The following is a 20,023-nucleotide window of genomic DNA, read 5'->3' on the forward strand; positions in this document are numbered from 1 at the left end:
GAGCAATACAACAGTGTAATCACATACGTGTGTGTGTGTGCGCCTGGAAGCCGCTTTAACAGTGTGTTGTTTCTTCATGGAGGATGAATTGTGTGTTTTGTTTTGTACATGCATTGCCACACTAAAGTGTTTACAGAGATACTTCCTGAGACCCTGGGTCAACTGTTGAATGTTTGAAGGTGTGGGCATTTCCTATGAATGTGTTATTGTGCAGTTTGAGTGTGAATATACAGGCAACGGGATAAGGGAGAATCCGACCACAGCTCAGGACGTCTAATCAAAACATGAATTTAACCATAATAGTTGATTTTCTGCATTGCCATCAGGGGGGAAAGAAAGAAACTAGAGCTGCAGCTTACAACATTATAATTATAATTGTTCACAGAGTCCAATGTGAAGCACTTATGGTCTTGTGTGTTTTTGTTTAGCAGTCAAAAAAATAAAAGTAACATTTAATTTAACAAATATTAATAGCAGCAGTTCTCATAAATACATTTTCTGTGGTCAACTCAACAACTAATTGTCTAATTATATTCGTAAAATTCTCTACTCATTCTTTTCAAAAACACAGTGTTAATGTCTCTCCACACACACACACACACACACACACACACACACACACACTCACACACACACACACACACACACACACACACACACACACACACACACAGTGTGCAGCCTGAAAGCCCCTCTCACTGTAACCCTAATGGTGTTTGTCCTAACACTAAGTATCTCTAGAGAATGTTATTAGCTCTCTATATCAAATTACCCCTCCCTTTTCCCAACATCAAAATAAATACACAACCTAAGTGTTTTATATATACCTAAGAACATTCAGTTCTTTTGGTTTCCACAATTACAGACCAGCGTGTGTCTGTGTTGTGTTCACTGATGACGTGATGTCCACCTGAACATGGTAGGAACACTTACTAACACATGGGTGCATGAGTTCACATGAAGTGCCAGATCATAGTCACACCGGTGCTCTACCTTTCATTAGTGGAGACACTTTGATCTCAGAAGCTTTAATGTGAAAGGATGTGTTTCCTACCTCTGTCAGAGCGTGGAGCTGGCCCTCATGGACGCACACACCCTTGAACCTGCAAAACCACACAACACAAGTCAATATTTAAGAGTGTAATAAGAAGAGCAACTTACTAAACAAATTACAAGGAACTGGCTTCAAGATAATAACGTGATTACCTCACAGTGGATGAATCTAGTAAATGAAATGTGTGGGATGGAAAATGAAAGATAACAATAAGGAACCAAGTTCCTATTTTTGATGAAAGACGGGACAATGGGTGAGTTATAGAACACAAATCACTAATAATGACCAGGGGGTAAGAAGTGACAACTAATGTATGTATGAGTATTAATGTTATATCCGTTATGTGTTAGTTATATCTAACAGCAGTGGTTCTCAAATGAGGGTACGTTGGAGTACTGCAGGGGGTACGTGAGATTTATTTTATGTCAATGAAAAAAAACAACATGAGTAATGCATTTAAACAAACTACTAATAGTAGATGAACTACTTTATTCAAAGGTTTACAGTAATCTGGATAATAAAAAGTGAAGAGTAAACGGGGTGCTCTCTTTTCCTCTCCCTCTCCTGACAGCCGGTCAGTCTCGTGCAGCTCGCTGAACCTGTAATGAGTGACCCGACAGTAAAGACTAAATATATGTATAACTAGTTTAGCTAGTTCCAGAGTAGATAAACTAGCTAAGTGTGTTCGGTCTAACTCTTAGTGTATTTTGCTCCACTCAACGGTCCGTCACAGCGGGGGAGCTGAGATCAGAGCTGCGTGTTCTCCGTCAGCAGCAGCTGATCTGATCTCTCTCTCGCGTCCGGTTATACTTCACTCACGTTTATGTCCATATCGATCAGATGTAGCTAGCTTTAGTTAATGATATGACTGCCTGCTTATCAAAGGACCTAAACCATAAGCGTTGCTTGGCAACGGCATGTGGCCGCAAAGTATAGCGCAGCATTATGCATTATGTTTATATGAGGGATCAAAATCCCATGCTCATAAAATGCTCATTTGTTTATCTTCATTCCCCACGCCCCAAAACAAATAAATAAATATACACATTTTAGGAAAAGTAACGAAGTTTGAGCAGTGTGGGTTTTATATGAACAGAGTTACACATATTTCAAAACGCGAAGTGTAATAACTGCAGTTTGCCTCCCTGTCAGAACGACAAAGGTCCTCAGAGAAGCACAAGCCCATGTTTCTACTTCCACTAAATTGTACAACTCATTAAAAAGATCAGTTCAATGCAACTAATGTCGTCTCAGTGTTATTGCATGATGTTAAAATTGGTTTGCCATGAATTTAGTGATGGATTGTAAACATTTTAAATGTAGCATTTAAGTGTTTCTCAGTTACTTGTTTTAATAACTCAGACACTGATGGTGCAGAGCTGTACTGTACCTCTTTATGTAGGCATGTTGTCCCTAACACATAGTTTCTGCTCTGATCAGGGGGTACTTGGCGGACATTGTTTTTTCAAAGCGGGTACATTATTGAAAAACGTTTGAGAAGCAGTCTTACAGTATAAGTTATTGTCAATCCTTTTTTCCACATTTGTGGATTGTTTTTAGTTATTTCATGTGTTTAAGCGTTCCCTTTGTTATGTATGCCTTGTAACCAAATCATTTCTTAAAATGAAAATATGAAAAAGACATGACTTAATATTTGAGAGAGCACAAAAACATTTGTTAAAAATGTAATGTAATCAGATGATTGAGGTTAACACTCAGATAACACATACAACCTTTTAGTTTCGCTACAGTATTTCATTTGTACATTTCGTCTTGTCTTTTTATCCTACACAGATGTTCATATTGCTCTTATATCTGCAAGCTATTTGAAAAAAATGTTCTTTCTTATACTTGTATGTTAAGTAGGGCTTGAGAGTTAAGATGTGCATTGCCAAAATTAAGCTATTGTGCAAATGAAAAAAAACGCCTTTAATAATTTGAGCTTATTTCAAGCACTTACACGTCTAAAGGGTAATATAGAGTATAATAATGTTGAAACATCGAAAGAAAAAACTTGCTTGACCTTCTCTGTGTGAGTAAACAGGGAAAGCAGGAAGAATAGCTAACAAACGATTAAGATTCCTGCAGCAAGACCAGACAAGTGCTAAGTGTCTGTTAGCAGGAGTATAATAACAGCTCAGTTACTTCACCTGCATTCCTTCCATTCTGCCTCTACCTGGCCTATCACTGTCTACAATAAAAACACAAGCAGGAGCTTTGACTTGCCTTAGCTTCATAAAATGCATTTCCTGTTAACTAATTGCATTTTTAAAGGTCGGAAAATATCCAGAAAAGGCCATGAACAGCCTCGGCCCAAACAAAACAAAGTGCGCAGAGCAACGTATAAACCAACTTTGTTCAAGAGCGGCGTTAAGGGCCTCGTAATTCTGAAGGTCAACTTTGTGGGTCCTTGTTGGGTTTGAGCTAACAATGAGCCCCTCAGTGTCTGCTTGTTAACGAACACACACACACAATCCTCTGGGTTTAACAAAGATGGCATTGTGAAAGATGCTGCGTGTGTGTATGCACGAGTACACACACACACACACATTTTGATGCATGTATGTGCATGTTCGTAAACACACACTCTCCCACCCTGGAGCGCATGGCTGAATGTGGACTTGACAGAAAATGTGTTTACTACAAAAAAACAACAACACTCTTCTGGGGATCATTTGTGTTCTCATTTCTATACCGTTTCATTTAGTGCAGGCTTTTCCTTTTCCTGTCATAAAACTCAAGGCAAGGCATGTTTGTTACCTTTAAATACAGAGGCTGTGTAAAGGGCTTTGACGTAACGAGGGAGTGCTTCAGAGCAGCACTTAAGGACACAAATAAAAATACATTCAAATACAATCATTTTATAAAAAGGCCATAAAATAAAAAGTGGTGCTTTTAAGGTTATTAGAAGGTTGTGTGCAGCATCAAAGCTAAAAGCAGCTTCACTGGGTTTGGTTCTGCTTGATACGAGCTGAGTGCTTCCTAAAGAGACCTTCTGGGTTTATATTTATTAAAAGTACCAGAATATGTTTTGGTACAAGGCTTTTAACAGATTAAACTATTCTATGAACTTGAAAAAAAGGCATATAGCTTCAGTTAAAAGCAATAACATAACAGCCAAACAATGACACAAAGAACTGTTTTGTCCCCGCTTGTGAATAATATTTTTTGCATTATGCAATAAACACTGTTTTCACTGCATTTAAAGCTCACAGTTTCAGTATCTCAATTACCTAACGACAAGTTGTGTCCGGAATAAATACACAATGTTGCAACTTCCACAACATTTCATCATATTTTGACTGTCTGTGCTTTTGGTATTGAGGTTTAAAAGCTCATACAAATATTCAGTTAAATGATGCAGCGCCTCCTAAAATCGTTGCTGTTGAGGGCTCCGCCTTAAGTCAGACACGTACGAAGGGAGACAAAACAGACACCAAAAAGTGTCCCTTCAGGACCACAGAGCCAGGAGTAAGGGGCTTACAATGAATCGTGCTTTTGACCAATGATTGACTGCAAATCTCTAAAATATTAATCTGATTGTTCATAGCCTTGAAAGGGTCCTCGTCACTCTTTGCCTTCAGGCAGCAGCTGCAGCAGCTCTAACAGGAGCTGGCAGCTTAAAACCCATTGTTAATAGGCTGAGGGTTTGACACAGTTTCAACCCCAAAGGAAACGGGTCACAACCACAGACTCAGCGAGTGAGAGTGGAGAGAGGCAGACTTTAATATAATACATATTTAATAACCGAAAGTGGCAGGTGTCATAGGACATGACTAATATGACATGTTGGGAAACAAACTCTTAATTTACTATGAGTAGTCATTGAGTGGCCTAAACTCTAAAGCCTTAAATAAGCCTGTTGTGAATTTATCAAAACACACTCTTTCCAAAATATGATTGAAAACTTGTTCTGGTAAAGTGACAACAGGCGATTAGGATCACGTGCAAAGACAGTTACTGCCAATAATCAGTTTCTCACACGAGGGCCAATCGTGTAGCTGAGGTAGTGATGCAATAATCAAGTAGAACAAAAGGAATAGCATCACACAGTTATTTAGTTTTATAAGATATATTTAAATGGTCCCAGATGAGTTTCGGTGGTTCTTTACTGTAGAATGATGTCGAAATGAACATTGTATATTTTCTGAATCAATTCGATTTTGTTCTGTAAACCCCTTTGACAAAGTACACGTGTTACCCACCTGAGTATGTTGGGATGGCAGAGCCGGTTCATGAGTTGGACTTCTCTCAACATGTTGGCTCTGTTGCTGCTGATTTTGTTCATCTTCATGGCCATAACCTGGTCTGTGGCTCGATGACGAACCTGCAAAACAGTCACGTCATTTTAACATGTTGCGGATACAGTCGACTAAAGAAAGGCCAAATCCTTCTAACTAATTAACTGTATTATGGTGGCTGCAAATAAACACATTTAACTTGGGTCAATATGGAAAGAGCTTGAACAAGTTCTTTATTGGAAACTTGTAAATAATAATCTGAATAACATGGCTCATGCAGCAAGAAACAGAGGAAGTGGAAAAGGAAGGCAGCTAATAAAAGAGAAGTGAAATGAGGTCATCGACCGTCCATCACAGAGTAGACGTGTCGATCCGGAGCTGAACAATCAATCTTTATTATGGTGCATTGGGATTTCAGTTTCCATCCAGTCGTTACGTGGTGGTGGTATAACAATGGATGCATGTATCCATGGTTGGCTGGAGGCATCCCAGCATGCTTTGTGTGGGAGGCACAAATACTGTAGACAGGTCACAACATGAAGACAACACTGAAGCTCTTCCTGCTGATGTTTAACACAGCTCACATGTGGCTACAACAAGAGAAGGGAGGCGGTTCTGTTTCTCAACTGTTTGCAGGGTCATAACATTGCTCAATTACTGTATAATGGAGATTACAAAATATAATGAATAAGCCAAATGATAGACGTAAACATTGACTGATTACAGTTAATGTCAGGTGTTGTTAGGCTAGGTTTAAAAAAAGTCTTAAAAAGTAGTGTGAAGTGGTGGTATGGCAAAAATAAACTCCTAACATGCTTTTTATATCCATTTTGACTGATAGAAAAAGCTGTGTAATGTTTTAAAAAGTTACATTACATTTAAAGATTCAATTGAAGTATTAACTCATAAACAATACGTTCCCAAATGAACTCAAATTCATTTAATAAAGCCTTTGTAAAAGCCCTTAACAGAGTTCTTCTCTCTAATGCAGCCTATAAAGAGTTGGTTGTAAATTCTCTTCATATCCCATATCACTTCACAGTCTCTGAAATTGTAAAGTGACCTGAGGCCTTCCCACCACAGGTCTTTGCGACTGCGTGACTCATCAAATACCAAGAATTTAGGTTTCTTCTTGATACGTTGATATGCATGCAAATAGGATATATCAACCAGCAAACCACGGAAGGCAGCATGTGAGAAAACGGAGCTGCAGCAAACACTTGCTCGCTCACTTCCTGAGAGCAGACACAGAAACAGACCGTGATGCAGCTTCAACGCAGCCGTGTGAGAAGGCTAAAGTGAACCCACTGTGCCTTCAGCAACAAAGAGCATATTCAAACGTTATCAGAAGCTCATGAAATCTTTCGGAAGCATCATACCGTACATGCGCGATGGAAAACAGAGCATGAAGGCTTTATCTATCTAGCACTTTGAACATTAACACCTTGTTTACTTTGAACCTCACCAGACGTGATGTAAATAATGAAAGGGGACCGTGCTGCTAATGTGGCCTTGTGACACACTATGTTTTGTTGTGGAAAATAGAAATAATAACATATGATTAGATTAATGATGTATCGCTTAACAATAAGTGGCGTTACATAATTTGGATACCCCATATTTTCCTAAGGTAAACATTGTAAACAGCTCTCTCAGAAGATAACAGTTCAGACTAAAGAAAGCCTGAAAACCATTTTGGAAATGTTCAGATACTTTACTTTCCTAAAAGAACTAGTCAGATACAAATACAAGTTAACATGTTATTATAGATTAACAGGCTGGTGACCTTAATAAAGTAGTTTCATCAGCACGGTGTTCTCAAAGTGTCAAAAGAATAATTAAATGTTACCTGTAAGTGTTTTAGTATTATACATGATGTGTTTGGGTTTACTTCTGCATTATTGTGCATGTTGCATTTAACCCCTGTGGTTATTAAGGTTGTGCTAATTTAAAATGTTACACTTTCAGGGTATATGCAGGAATCCTGAAGTCAAATGTCTAAACCATTTAAGACCTTTTTTAAGACCCTTCCCAAACATCTTAAGACCTCATCGCCACTTTGAGTTTTAACCGGTTACCTTGGCGACACACTTTACCTCACATTGACTATATACAGTATTGATTGTCCTTCCTCCTTATCTTCCAACCATTTGGACGCAGACTTGCATTTCTCCATAACGATGTTGTTTAACAACCGGCGTAAACGGACCTTCGCGCGCTATCAAGCAGTGAGCGTGCGATGTCCTGTTCAGATTACGTCAAATCCAACGGGATGCCGTAACTAAACTACACAGAATCACACTACACACCTACGCAATAATTACATTCAGGCAGACTGTAGAATACAACCTCTTTGGGCAATTTATATACTTATTGAAAACAAGCTACAAAATGTAATAGCTTGGAAAATACTTTTGAATAGCCTTCATTTTCGCTAAATTGATTTATCAACTTTTAATACTTTTTAAGACCCCGCGGACACCCTGACTTTAGTTTATCAGGTGTTTTACTTAAAATCGCCGCATTTGGAGATACAGGTGGCAGGAAGGGTTTGAATTACTGTAATATGAAAAGTAACAAGTCACTAAAGCCATCAGATGAATGTACTGGAGTAAAACGTTTGTTATTTCCCTCTGAAGTGTAGTGGAGTGAAGTTATATTTAATGGAAATAATGTATTAATGGACGAGTATTTCCAAGTAGTTCTTACACGAATATACTTTGTTGAGTTCCACTGAAGGCTGCGAGTCATTTTCAGTGCAACAGTGGGCAGCTTTACATCATCTTCTAACAATGGCTCTCTTCCATCATCAGAGCCACAGTACACGGAGTACGGCACAATGGACGGGCCGTATCACTTTCAGCACAAAGGGGACGGGAGAAGGTCAACGAGGGTTATATATGAGGCGTTAACAGTGACAGGTAATGGAGAAAACTGTTGCTATACTGCAATATCAGTATTTGGAGAGCTTTCTGAGGTTGAAAGGTTAGCGAACTGTCAATATTAAATAGAAAAATCATTTTAATTCAGATTAAGGCTGATATCAGATTTTCTTATTACATGATTATCACAGCAAAATAAATTCCCCAGAGCAATGTTATGGAGATATATCTTTGTAAAACGAAAAAAGATAACAAAATACCAAAATAAATATCAATATTAAATAGAAAAATCGTTAAAACATCTTAGATTAGGGCTGTTATGATATCAGATGTTCTTATTACATGATTATAATATCAAAATAAATTCCCCAAAGCAATATTATGGCGAAATATCTTTGTCAAACGTAAAAAAAATGTAAAAATACAAAAATAATAATAATAATGCCATCAGTCAGATTCATTTTAAACGTTGTCCCTTTTTTGGCAGAATTATTACACTGAAAATTAAAATACAGGTTTAGGGATGTAGAGCAAAGACAAATAGTGAGATTAAAAGGGCGCTGGATTATTTCCCCTATACATCTGTATTATTAACATGAGCTCAACAGTTCATTTTTCACAGTTTCTGTCAAAACCTCTAAATCCCTATTTCAGATTTGAAGAGTTGTGTTTCTTCTCTCTCAGTGTTTCCGTCTCGTATACAGACACAGACATCGCTCTGTTCAAGTTCAAAGGAAGGGGCTGGCTATAGGAGCCGACAGTCTCCACCACAGGACAGCCGAAACAACAGATGGCCACTCCTCTGAAGGCCTCCTCCCCCACATCCGTCTATCCTCCTCCGACCCCCCATTCCTCACTCCTCACATCCCCCCATCTGCATGTAGTCCTGATCCCCCTCTTTCCCCTCCACCCTGCGGCCTCTAACAATCCCTCGTTCTTAATCCTCATCTCCCCCAGTAGTAAACCCCAAATTCGTCTTTTTACCTCATTGACCCCTGCCTTCTTGCACCCTCACTTCTTTAGGTAAGGTACGTTTATGTAAACAGCACATTTTCAGACACAGAGGCAATTCAAAGTGTTTTACATCATCATGAACACTTAAGAAGACAAAAGAAAGGAACAATATGGATAACATTAAACATCTCCTCTTTACCAAACTGCTCATTTTTGGAAAATATATCTTTGTCTTCCAAACCATTTCTCCCTTTTTTCTCCTCCTCCCCGAACCCAAGCTCTAGAAAACCTCTTAATGGCGCATTTCCACTGCAGGGCCTCGCACGGCTTAGCACGGTATAGTTAGGCCTTGGTAGGCCAGGCTCACTTTATGCTGCGTTTCCATTACAGTTTATGAACTGGGGCAGTAACTATAGTAACGCAGTGTAGGCGGAGCCGTGACGCCATCTTCAATGACAACCACAAAACCAACATCAGCCGTTAGCTGTTAGCGCTCAGAGCTCACAGCTCCTCATATCTGTTCAGAAACTAGACAAAAGTTAAACAAGTACAAACCACAGACTGTCTGTGTCATGGCGAATACAGTCGCTGGTTTATTTATGTCTGTAGGCCGTTGTTGTGAGTGTGGACGGTCGGAGCATTTACTGCGTTAGCTTAGCCGAACTCCATTTAGACAACACGCATTTTAAAAGGTTTCTCGCCTGCCGTCTGTCTGCAGACTTGTCAAAGCATTAATTCATGGTTTTTACTAACCGGTATCAGTATGTTGTTACTTCGGCATCATTTTGAAACGTTATTTAAATCACGGTCAAATATGTTCATTTTTTTTGTAGCTGCCAGCGATTCTCTCACTAGTTTAGCATACTCAGCCCGGTTGTTGACCCGGAAAGAACCTCGAAAAAGTACCCGCTAGCCGGAACTATGCCTAGTGGAAACGCAACCAAAACGGCACACTTAAACCGCGCTGTAGTGGAAATGCGCCATAAATCATTCTTCTCCAGAATTGTATTCCAAAATACTAATCCCTATTTGTTATCCTTTTCATCACCACATCTCCTCAGCATCAGAAGCGTTTTCCCCTCCGATTCCTCCTCCTCTTAACCTCAACCTCTGTCACCATTAATTTCACCGCCTTTTTGTTCCCGTCTCCGTCTGTCATCCTCCTTGACTTTAAGCTTTTCATCCTTCTGCTCCATTTCCTCTTCTCTCTCTGTTTACCTATGCATTCCTCTCTCTCGCAGAATAAAAAGGTATTAACAGATATTTCCATTACCCAACTACAGGCAGAGGTTATTATTACAAACTGCACACGGGAAGCACGGCCCACAAAAGCTTGATTATGTGTGTTGGAAATGTAAACCTTTCTCCAAACATTTACAAGAGCCTCATTTGGATAAGCTGGTCAAAATATTGGACTCAAATGGTCCATCCAAGATGTAGATAAGTTGGAGACGAGCTGCTTCTATTACAGAGTTTTCACACCGATCTGAATCAAATAAACTCACAACGATCCGCTGCAGTCATTATCAAAATATATCATAGAATTTCTTAAATTATAAAGCTACATGGCGCACATAGTTTAAAACACGCCTTGCCATATGCTGCCCAATTTATAACAACAACTTTACTCTCCTTGTAAAAAAGGGTTGTAATGTTTTTCTACAGTTTAATAACGTGTCTTGAATAGTGTGTGACCGACAGTGTTTATAATGGCATAGAGTCATGGTTTAGTCTACAAGTGTTTTCTTGTAATAACATCTATGGAGAAGTCAGTTTTTATCTGATATGGCAGAAAGTTCTCGACACGACAGCTACTCCTCACCGGAGCACAAACAAAACACTAAAGTTGAAAAGCATTTTTTAAAACAGAAGCTAAACAAAACAGTTTAATCTCAAATGGCCATATTTGTTTTACTCACTGATACATGCTGTAAATGTTTCATTAAACAAAGACTACAATATCAATGTTGTGCGAAAACACTTATGTGCAATATGTACCTAGATAGGATTATTATTACTAGCTGCCTTCTTAGTTAGACAATTTAATGATTGTGCTGTTATGTCACTCACTTGCAGTAATGTGCGTTCTGATAAGCTCCAGTGTTTACATCCTGTTGCCTCCTAGAGCACAATAGCTTTACATAAACAGTTATTTTGAATATGCTTTATAAAAATCTTTAGAAGACACCACGTTTTTCTTAAATACAGATCTTTCAGATTAGCCTGGGCAATCCCAACAGCTGTCAGAAACAATCATCATTATCATCCATCAGCCCAACCCTTAGATGTGTAGCGTGAGAGAGGAACACAATGGATTCTCAATTTCAAAGAACTTCTCCATACATTAAACATTCACTGTAACAGTAGAAGGCTTATTATTCTGCGCTCAGACCATAGAACAATTCCAGTACACAAAGGGTGACAATAAACATAGAAACCGTTGTTAATTAAACTGCAATTTGATATAAAAAAAGGAAAAAGAAGTGAGACTGAGCCTGGCTTAATGTCGTCCATCTAGGCCATTATTTCAATTAATCTGATTATTTCCCTTCGTGTATAGAGGGGCCGCAACCCTTCCCCCATACTTGTGAAGTTTATTCTGTGCGTTAAACATTTACATAACACAGGGTCAGTCTTGCATAGTGGTGCGCATCCAGAAGTCACAACAAACCAACTTAAAATCAGAGCCTATCAGTCCATCAACGTCATTATGGATTCGTTGAGCTATTTCCTAGATGAGTGGTCTTTTCACACTGCTATATACACTAGGGATGCATGTCGTTGACTTTTTTACGATACCGATACCACTGAACGATACCGATACTCAACCGATACATATTGTGATACTTTGAAAATGTATCATCCCACAATTACTCTCATGAAGCGCTTTACGATATAGTTAACATGTCAAATGAATATTACATTCAATTGTGGGACTTCTTGGACCTTTTAGTAATGAACAAACAATGAAAAATACATAACCGATTATGGAATATCTTTTATAACACCCGCCATCAGGTGTGCCGCGTGAATAGCACATCTTGTCAATGCAAACAGACCGTTATAGCACCGTTATAATTAATGTTAAACCTGAGATTCGACTAGAGAACAAATAAATAATAGAATAAAGGTCATGAGATCTCGGCATTGCACAAACAAATCTCATCTTTAAAATCAACATTTGCCTTCACTGGTGAGAGAAAACAAATCCCATCACAGTTCATTTGTGGGACTTTTACCTTTCTAGTATTGAACAAACAATGAAAAATACATAAAATATGAAGAAAAACGATTATGCAATCTAATTTATAATACAACCGCCATCACGGACTCACTTTTAAAATAAAATTTAAAAAAATATATTTTTTGAAAAAAATACATTTTTTTAAAAGTATCGAAACCGGATCTGATTTCGGTACGGTATACCGTAGCCACCAGTAACCGGTATTTCGGTAATACCGGATACCGGTATGCATCCCTAATATACACTAAACTAAAGTCATATTGCTCTTGTTAAAAAGACTAAATAAGAGAAATAAAATGTATCTGCTGATTCTTGATTGAAGAGGGGCTTCACCTAACCTAACCAACCAGACTAATAACACCAAACATGCATGTGTGACTTCCACTCACATGCCTGGAGGGAGAAGACAACAGGGTTAACAACTCCATGTGCAAGTGATGTCTTTGAAGTGATCGCAGTCTAACTTGACCTAAAAATGTCCAGAAAAAACTGGTGAGTGAAGACCAAGATAGCCCAGAAACAATCAGCCGTTGACCCGCCAAGCATATCAACTTGACACGATCAAATGAAATGGAAAAATGACTTTAGTAGTAGTTCAAACCAATAGAAATTCTTCCTGTGGAGGGCCAAGCACAACAAGTTCCCCTTTTTATTTCTATGACTATTAATCTTGACCATTGCATAAAAGGCACATGGCTTTTGTCACGTAGCAGGGGGAAAACCAAATCGATCATGAGGTCAAATGATTATGTGTTATCTAATGTCTGTGTAGTCTATTATAAAACACCATGGATGGAAAGTGAAGCATGAATACAAAAAATGGATCTAAAAACAAAACGAAGGGATAGAAAAAGGTCAGAAAGTCAAGGACAGCGTGAGGAATCCCTGGAAAGAAAAAATAAGTTACTGTCATCTCCACCCACTTTGAAGACATCAGAGAAGAATCCAGAGCCGATCCACTCACAGGTGAAGTCATCAAGGCGTGTGAGACAGGAGAAGGCACTGATGAGGGCTCTGTAGGACGAGGGCCACACCCGGCCCACCTGGAGAACACAGGAACTGACTCGTTTCAACACGTTAACACCATATCTCAAGGAAACCGCACAAACCTTGCGGAAAAAAACATGGACTCTAGTGTGTACTTATACTAAAACATTCATAGGTTTTATTGTCATTTGCACAATGGCTTCAGCGTTGGCAATGAACATGTTTCCAGGAACTAACATTGCAACAGATAGTTTACTTAAAGGGGCCCTATAAGGCTCATTTTAGTACTTAGTGTCTCTACTGTGACATGTTTCCATGCTTTCATGTTCAAAAAGCTCTTTATTTTTCTCATACTGCAGAACCTCTTTTCACCCTCTGTCTGAAACCAGAGCCCAGTCTGCTCTGATTGGTTAGCTGGCCGGCTTTGTTGTGATTGGTCAACAGCTTAGAGATGTCCAGCCCCTTAGCCTATCACGTACAATGTGTTGGAGCGCTAGCCAATAGAAGTGTTACATAGTACAGGGACGGGAAAACTCAAATAAGCCTAATAGGGCCCCTTAAAGACATAAAAAGAAAAGGACATGAAATAGTGATAAACTGAATATTTGAGCTTAATCAATCAACAGTGCTCTTTGTTGCTCAACTACGAAACCATTTGTACAAAATAGCTTGGGAAACATTGAAAAATATGTGTGAAATTGTTGAAGGACAGGCATGGATGTTTTATCGCATTATATTAATCTCATGAGCACACATTGTTCCATTGATGGCACGTTGTTTAATAGTGATAGACAAACAACAACAATCTTTATCAGAACGTTTGGCAACAACAATATTAATCCTCAAACCTCTCGTAATGTATGACTGATTTTCCCTCCTGACTGTGGACAACCACCGACCCGGACTTTAACCGACTCGGTCCAACTTGGCTTTGGACCAAATGCATCAACTCTAACAGCCCAGGGACATGATTGTTTCGATTGTGTCAGAGCTCTACATTGTGCTGGTTTTGTTTATTTATCCAGAGCTTTCAGGAAAGTGGAAATTACATAATTAATTATTTAAAGACTTTTTGAACCTTCAATATGTCTGCACTGAAACCTTGTAAACTGTTACAGTATGTAAGCTCTGCTCTATGGCTAGAATATATATGTAGATATTATATTAACATTGTGATATGAGACTACATATCGTCGTTTTCCTGCGTTACAGTGAAGTGGTGTTGTTTTTACTGAACTTACCGGACTGTTCAGGCTGTTAATATTTATTTTTTTACTAATTATAATGCAATAATTAACTCATAATGATGGCTATTTATCGAAAATGTAATTGTGTTAATATTTTTGTAGAAAGCACAATTTGTCCGCACAACAATATTGACGCAATATATCGACATCAGGGTATTTGATCCGAAATATTGTGATATTGGATTTTCTCCATATCGCCGAGCCTTGCTCTGCACCTGTGAAATGTATCTACATGTTAATATAAATATGAAGAATAAACAGCGACTGACCTGTGGAGGCGGGCCCATCTCAAAGCCCATCTCAAAGCCCCCTACGCCTCCGACACCATCTCTGTCCTCGTCGATGCGTTCGGATCGCGTCGGGATCCCAGCGATGGAATTGCGTTTATTCCGGTCCATGGCGTAAAAGATGATGCGGGTAATATGGGGTTTTTTCTGTGATGTACCCACATGACATGAGGACAGGATTGTTTGAGTGGCGCAGGGACTTTACTAAGTTTGTTTCCTGGGAGAAAATATGTCACGCACGTAGACTTCAGTTGAAACTGGTGTGTTTAGGGAGCGCCTGGTGACACAGTGGCTGGATCCAAGATGTCTCCTACTTGTTCCTCGCTGCTTGTAACTGGGGAGTCCACCAGGAGGACAGGGTTTTCACATGTTTGAAAGATGTATAGAAAACCCTTGGATACCTAAAGAAATAAAAACAATAATTAATAATCCTAAATGATAATAAAGGTTTATTAGCAGCTGCAGACTGGCCTAGGATGGAGGAGACAAGCCACTATTGCTCAACAGGCCCAAATGTAATGGCTGTAATAGGGGCCGATTGTCCAATTATGGGAGATTAGCCAAGGAATAGCTCAGGTCTCGGACCTTTCTGCCATCCAAAACAAAATCAGCAGGGTACAAAGGGTAACAGGAAAGGATGTCCATGACTAAAAGGCTTTACCCTCAAACAATGCGGCATTCATATCTAACTTTATTCCAGGGAAAAATCTATTTGGTTGATAAGACATGTTGAGTCACGTCGTGAATATATTTTCTACAATGGAAGAAAAGTTGAGTAAACTAGACTTTGGTGAGTTACATGAGTTGTAAACATAACTTCAGTTTAATCAGAGGCAAACTCCAAACAGCCCCTGTAATGGATATAAGCGGACTAATAGGTCTATAATAATAGATGGGTGTTTTTCATCCACTTCAGTTGTGTTTCAGAAAGCTGACGTAGAGTTACACTTGTGTCAAAATGTAACTTTAACTGCTTTTAAATAATGGAAGTTAAACAATGACTAACTTTTCCTTTGATGTTGAACTATCCCCTAGTACTAGTGCCTCGCAGTGAGCAAATGTGCATCATAAAACAGTCATGGTCAATTCATACTATTGGTTTTTAATACTACAAAGCCTGCCATCCCGCACCCTGAGATGGATGTACTCACATGCAACACAATGCTGTTATATGACGGAGGTTGTCAGAAATGTTAAGTGTACAAAAGACAACAACTTTAGTAAACATGTTCCAGTAAATGGGGAGTAGTTGCAGCCAAATGAAAGGAAACACACTGAAGCGGCCTATAATAAACTAACGCAGAAACACAACAGGGAATCCTAGGCCAAGGAGAGGTCTCATGAGATCAGATACTAAAAACAGCTTTGATGTGAGACAGCCAGATTCTGCTGTGTACCGTTAGCATTACATCACAGACACTAGAGTAGAGAGTAGCTGTAGGTCTACTGGACGACTCCTGACATCATTCTCTGTCCCAGCAACATCCTTAAAAGGCTTTTCACCCTCCACTATCCTCGTTCTCTGCAATAACACTTCATTTTCTTCTTTGTTGAAGTGGTACGACAGAAATAAAAAGCACCAGCGCCAATAAAAAATGCAAGCCACAAGTACCAGGGCCGAGGCTTTGCTTTTTCATTTCAGCAGCTTTCCCATCCAGACCCACAGCGGGATCAGAGACACACTGTAGCTCTCTCGTTGTATCTGAGACCAGAATAGGTCAGCAATGAAAGATATAAAAATCCCCCTTGGTTCGAAACAGCCAGCAGAGAAGAGCTTCTGTACCCACACACCCACATCAGTGGTCAGCCGATTCCAGCTAACACAACCTTCCTACGCTAACTAGAATTTCAGTGATGCAAATGACGCAAACAAATAAGAACGCAAAATTCTGTGTTAGTCTACAAGTCACAGCGGGTGGGGGGGAATCATTCAGGAGGATGTTTCCAGCCTAAAGCAGTGAACTGACAACCAAAATATGTTTTTACACTTCTGCAGTAAACACACATCACGAAGCATCAGCCGGTAAACAAACATCCCAAACTACAGGGAAGACGAGCTAAGACACAACACAGTTTACAAATAGAAATAGGATCATATCACACCTGTAATGTTGAGCAATAGGAGCTAAATTAGTTATGCTGAGGAATATCATCGTGATGCTAAAAAAGGCAGAATAGGCAAGCCACCAGTGTACATAACTATATTTGTTTCTAAACCAAACCCTGTTGCCTACATATCCAAAAGACATGCATTTAAGACACCACAGCAAAGGCCCTCTTCATGGAAAAGGGTGGAATTTTTAAAGCCGGTCTATAAAATGTGGCTTGTTGCTACTCCAAAACAGATGGGACATCTCCGAAGCCGCCTCAGGCCATATGTTTTAACAGTAGTGTTGGGGACTGAACACTATCCAGCTGCGTCCCGCTGGATTACAGACTAATAGTAACCGTCAGCTATAAATCAAAAAGTTAAGTGATGTTATAATGATAGGGTGCAGCCAGGGTTGGAGTGTCTCTGAAGGGCAAGAGGTATTACACGGGCGTGTGTGAATGTGTGTGAGGGACAGTTACTTGTTATAGAGAAATACTGTGTACGTGCATCTCGAATGAAGTTTAAAAAAAATCACACTCATTTAAACGGGAGAATATCTACTGATCCTTTCAGGGGTCTATTAATAAAATAATCTGTGTTTTAGTAATCTGCTGACCTTTTCTCATGTGAGTGAAATAGTTGAGGGACCTCCATTCACTAAAAGAGCAATTATACCAAGTATTTGAGCAAGGTCACATTCAACAAAAGTGAATAGAAGCCTCTTATCTGACCACAATCTATTGTGTTGAACTGCAAAGATATGTGAGCCGCTGCATACCTGTCATTCCTCAAGGGTTTAAAGTAATGAACAAGTCCATGCGGCAGAGAAAGAACCTGCTCATTATCTGGATACCAGAGACAGTTAATGAGTTAATGCTGCCAAGACAGCTTGATAAGTCATATTAACCCATTCCTGACCTGAAACTGACTATTTTTGGTATAGTTTGTGGGGTGGCAGAAATCTTAATAATGTTTAAGATTGGTCAAACATTTTCATTGATTTATCCTTGTGCCATTTAGTATTTTGACTAAATGTCATTATATTTTAGTAGAAGTCTATAGCATGAAATGGCTGTTTCTTAAAAACGACAAGTAGCAAAATCAATGATTTGTCATCTATGTGCCTGATAACAGGTTGAATACATGAAGACATGCACGCATAGGTCTACGCAGTGTAAAAAATACTTCATACACAGGGTTTTTAAATAAAGTTTTTTTTCAAGAATCCCGATGTATACTATTGCTAAAAATGAGATTATACATGTGATCTAAAATGTCACGGTTGTTCTGTTAGATGCTTGCCCGAAGAGTGTGATACCAGTTTTGCTTGAATAGCATTTAATACAGGTCTTTTACGAGTATTCCTACGGTATTTCTACTTTCACTACTTACTTACTTTGGTACTTCTTCCACCGCTGTGTAAACAAACCAAAGCAGTCAGTATCATGTTGAACTCGTTTTAAAAATGTAAAACTGACTTACCTGTTATCATGTCATGGAGATGTTTGCATGAACTCAAGCGGGGTCCCCACATGCCTTTCCCAACTTTACAGCACTTGTCAAAACAACGACCACGACCCCCTGAAGCTGGAAACGCAGCTGCTCAGAAACTAGCAAGGAATGCTAGTTTGTCAACAAAACTCGAGCTAAGCGAAGAGCTAAGAAACATTAGCCTGAGAGCCACCAACAAACACCAAACAGGAAGTTTTTCGTCGCCAACCGTTTAAAAGTCAAGATTTCCTTTGGGTTAATGCTAAAGGCGAACTCGAAGACTGCTCCTGTCGTCCTTGTTTCCACAAAAGAGCAAAGTACGATGTTTGTTGTACCGCCCGGGATAATATTTCAGGCGATTGTTGCTGTTTGACAGCTCCGTCGTCTCTTCGCTCTCACCCAAGTAAACTCCCACTGGCCCCGCCCACGTCTGATTGACAGGTGGATTAACCAGTCAATGGCCAGAGACTGTGTCCATAAATGTTAAACCCCTTTAACGGTTAATAATAATAATAATAATAATAATAATAATAATAATGATAATAATAATAATGATAATAATTAATTATACAACAACAACAACAACAACAACAATAATAATAATAAAATAATAATGATGAGGATTATGATAATAATAATAATAATAATATACCTTAAGTATTTAAAAATATAAATAACATTTGATAAATATTTCAAATAGGAGGTTTTTCTAAGTTTACTTAAAAATAAGATTCAAACGAAAGAATCATCAACATCATTTTTTTTTTTTACAATTTGCACATTTCAGTTGTCCATCACTTATATTACATGCTGTTAACAGTGCTTTAAAAGTGTAACAATAGGCATACAGCAACATAACATGTAACACAAATTTCATATTTTTAAATGTTGTCACTAAAAAGTACTTTTTGACAGATGACTTTAGCTTAAACCAATTCAAACACTTGGTGCAAACATTTTCTGTCGAAGTTGACCGTTTTAGCTCCCGAATGCAACCTCATTGGCTACTGCTTTTGTTAGTTTCAATCTTTATTGTGTCTCACCAAAGCTCTGTGATCTGCAACAAATTGGAGAACTTAAAGGGAAATGTTTTTATTTTTATTGTAAGGATTATGTTAACAGATGGCCACTGGTTGAATGCGTTGCACAGTTTGAGACTGACCGAAATACAATAAAGTATCTGGGTTTTTTATTGGCCAATAAATACATTAATGGCATGAGAATTGGCCAATGCTTTAATGTGTTTCTTTTGAGAGAAGGTGACTTGACCTCAGCTGTTGTGTTCTCATGGAAATAGAGCCTCATCTAGTGGACAACATTAGGAAGCACGGCTGCACACATCAAACTCAACCTACAGCAAGCTGGTCCCACAAACAGTGTTTTGCCCATAGTTTTGCCACAAGCTTGATTACCGTTTTTCTCCCCTGCATACACACACAAAACAACATTATAGGTTGTTATAAAGCAAGTATTTACTGTGTTTAGGAGGATTTTTGTATGGTTTGTATGGATGCCCATTTCCTCTCGTGACTTAGCATAAAACA

General features: G+C 38.9%; 1 protein-coding gene across 1 annotated transcript; it reads right to left on the reverse strand.

Moving 5' to 3' along the window:
- Positions 1-867: 867 nt before the first annotated feature.
- LOC104961535 (dual specificity testis-specific protein kinase 2-like) lies at positions 868-18,865 on the reverse strand (the record flags this gene model as incomplete). The annotated part of the gene is made up of 6 exons (XM_010789844.1): positions 18,471-18,865; positions 14,879-15,297; positions 13,299-13,418; positions 5,260-5,381; positions 1,055-1,103; positions 868-910 (listed from the first exon to the last, which is right to left on the reverse strand). Coding segments are annotated over exons 2-6 (463 nt in total), but the record flags the coding sequence as incomplete, so codon positions are not given.
- Between the last annotated feature and the right edge of the window lie 1,158 nt (positions 18,866-20,023).

Source organism: Notothenia coriiceps, unplaced genomic scaffold, assembly GCF_000735185.1.
Source record: "Notothenia coriiceps isolate Sejong01 unplaced genomic scaffold, NC01 NC01_scaffold00033419, whole genome shotgun sequence".
NCBI classification, from domain to species: domain Eukaryota; kingdom Metazoa; phylum Chordata; class Actinopteri; order Perciformes; family Nototheniidae; genus Notothenia; species Notothenia coriiceps.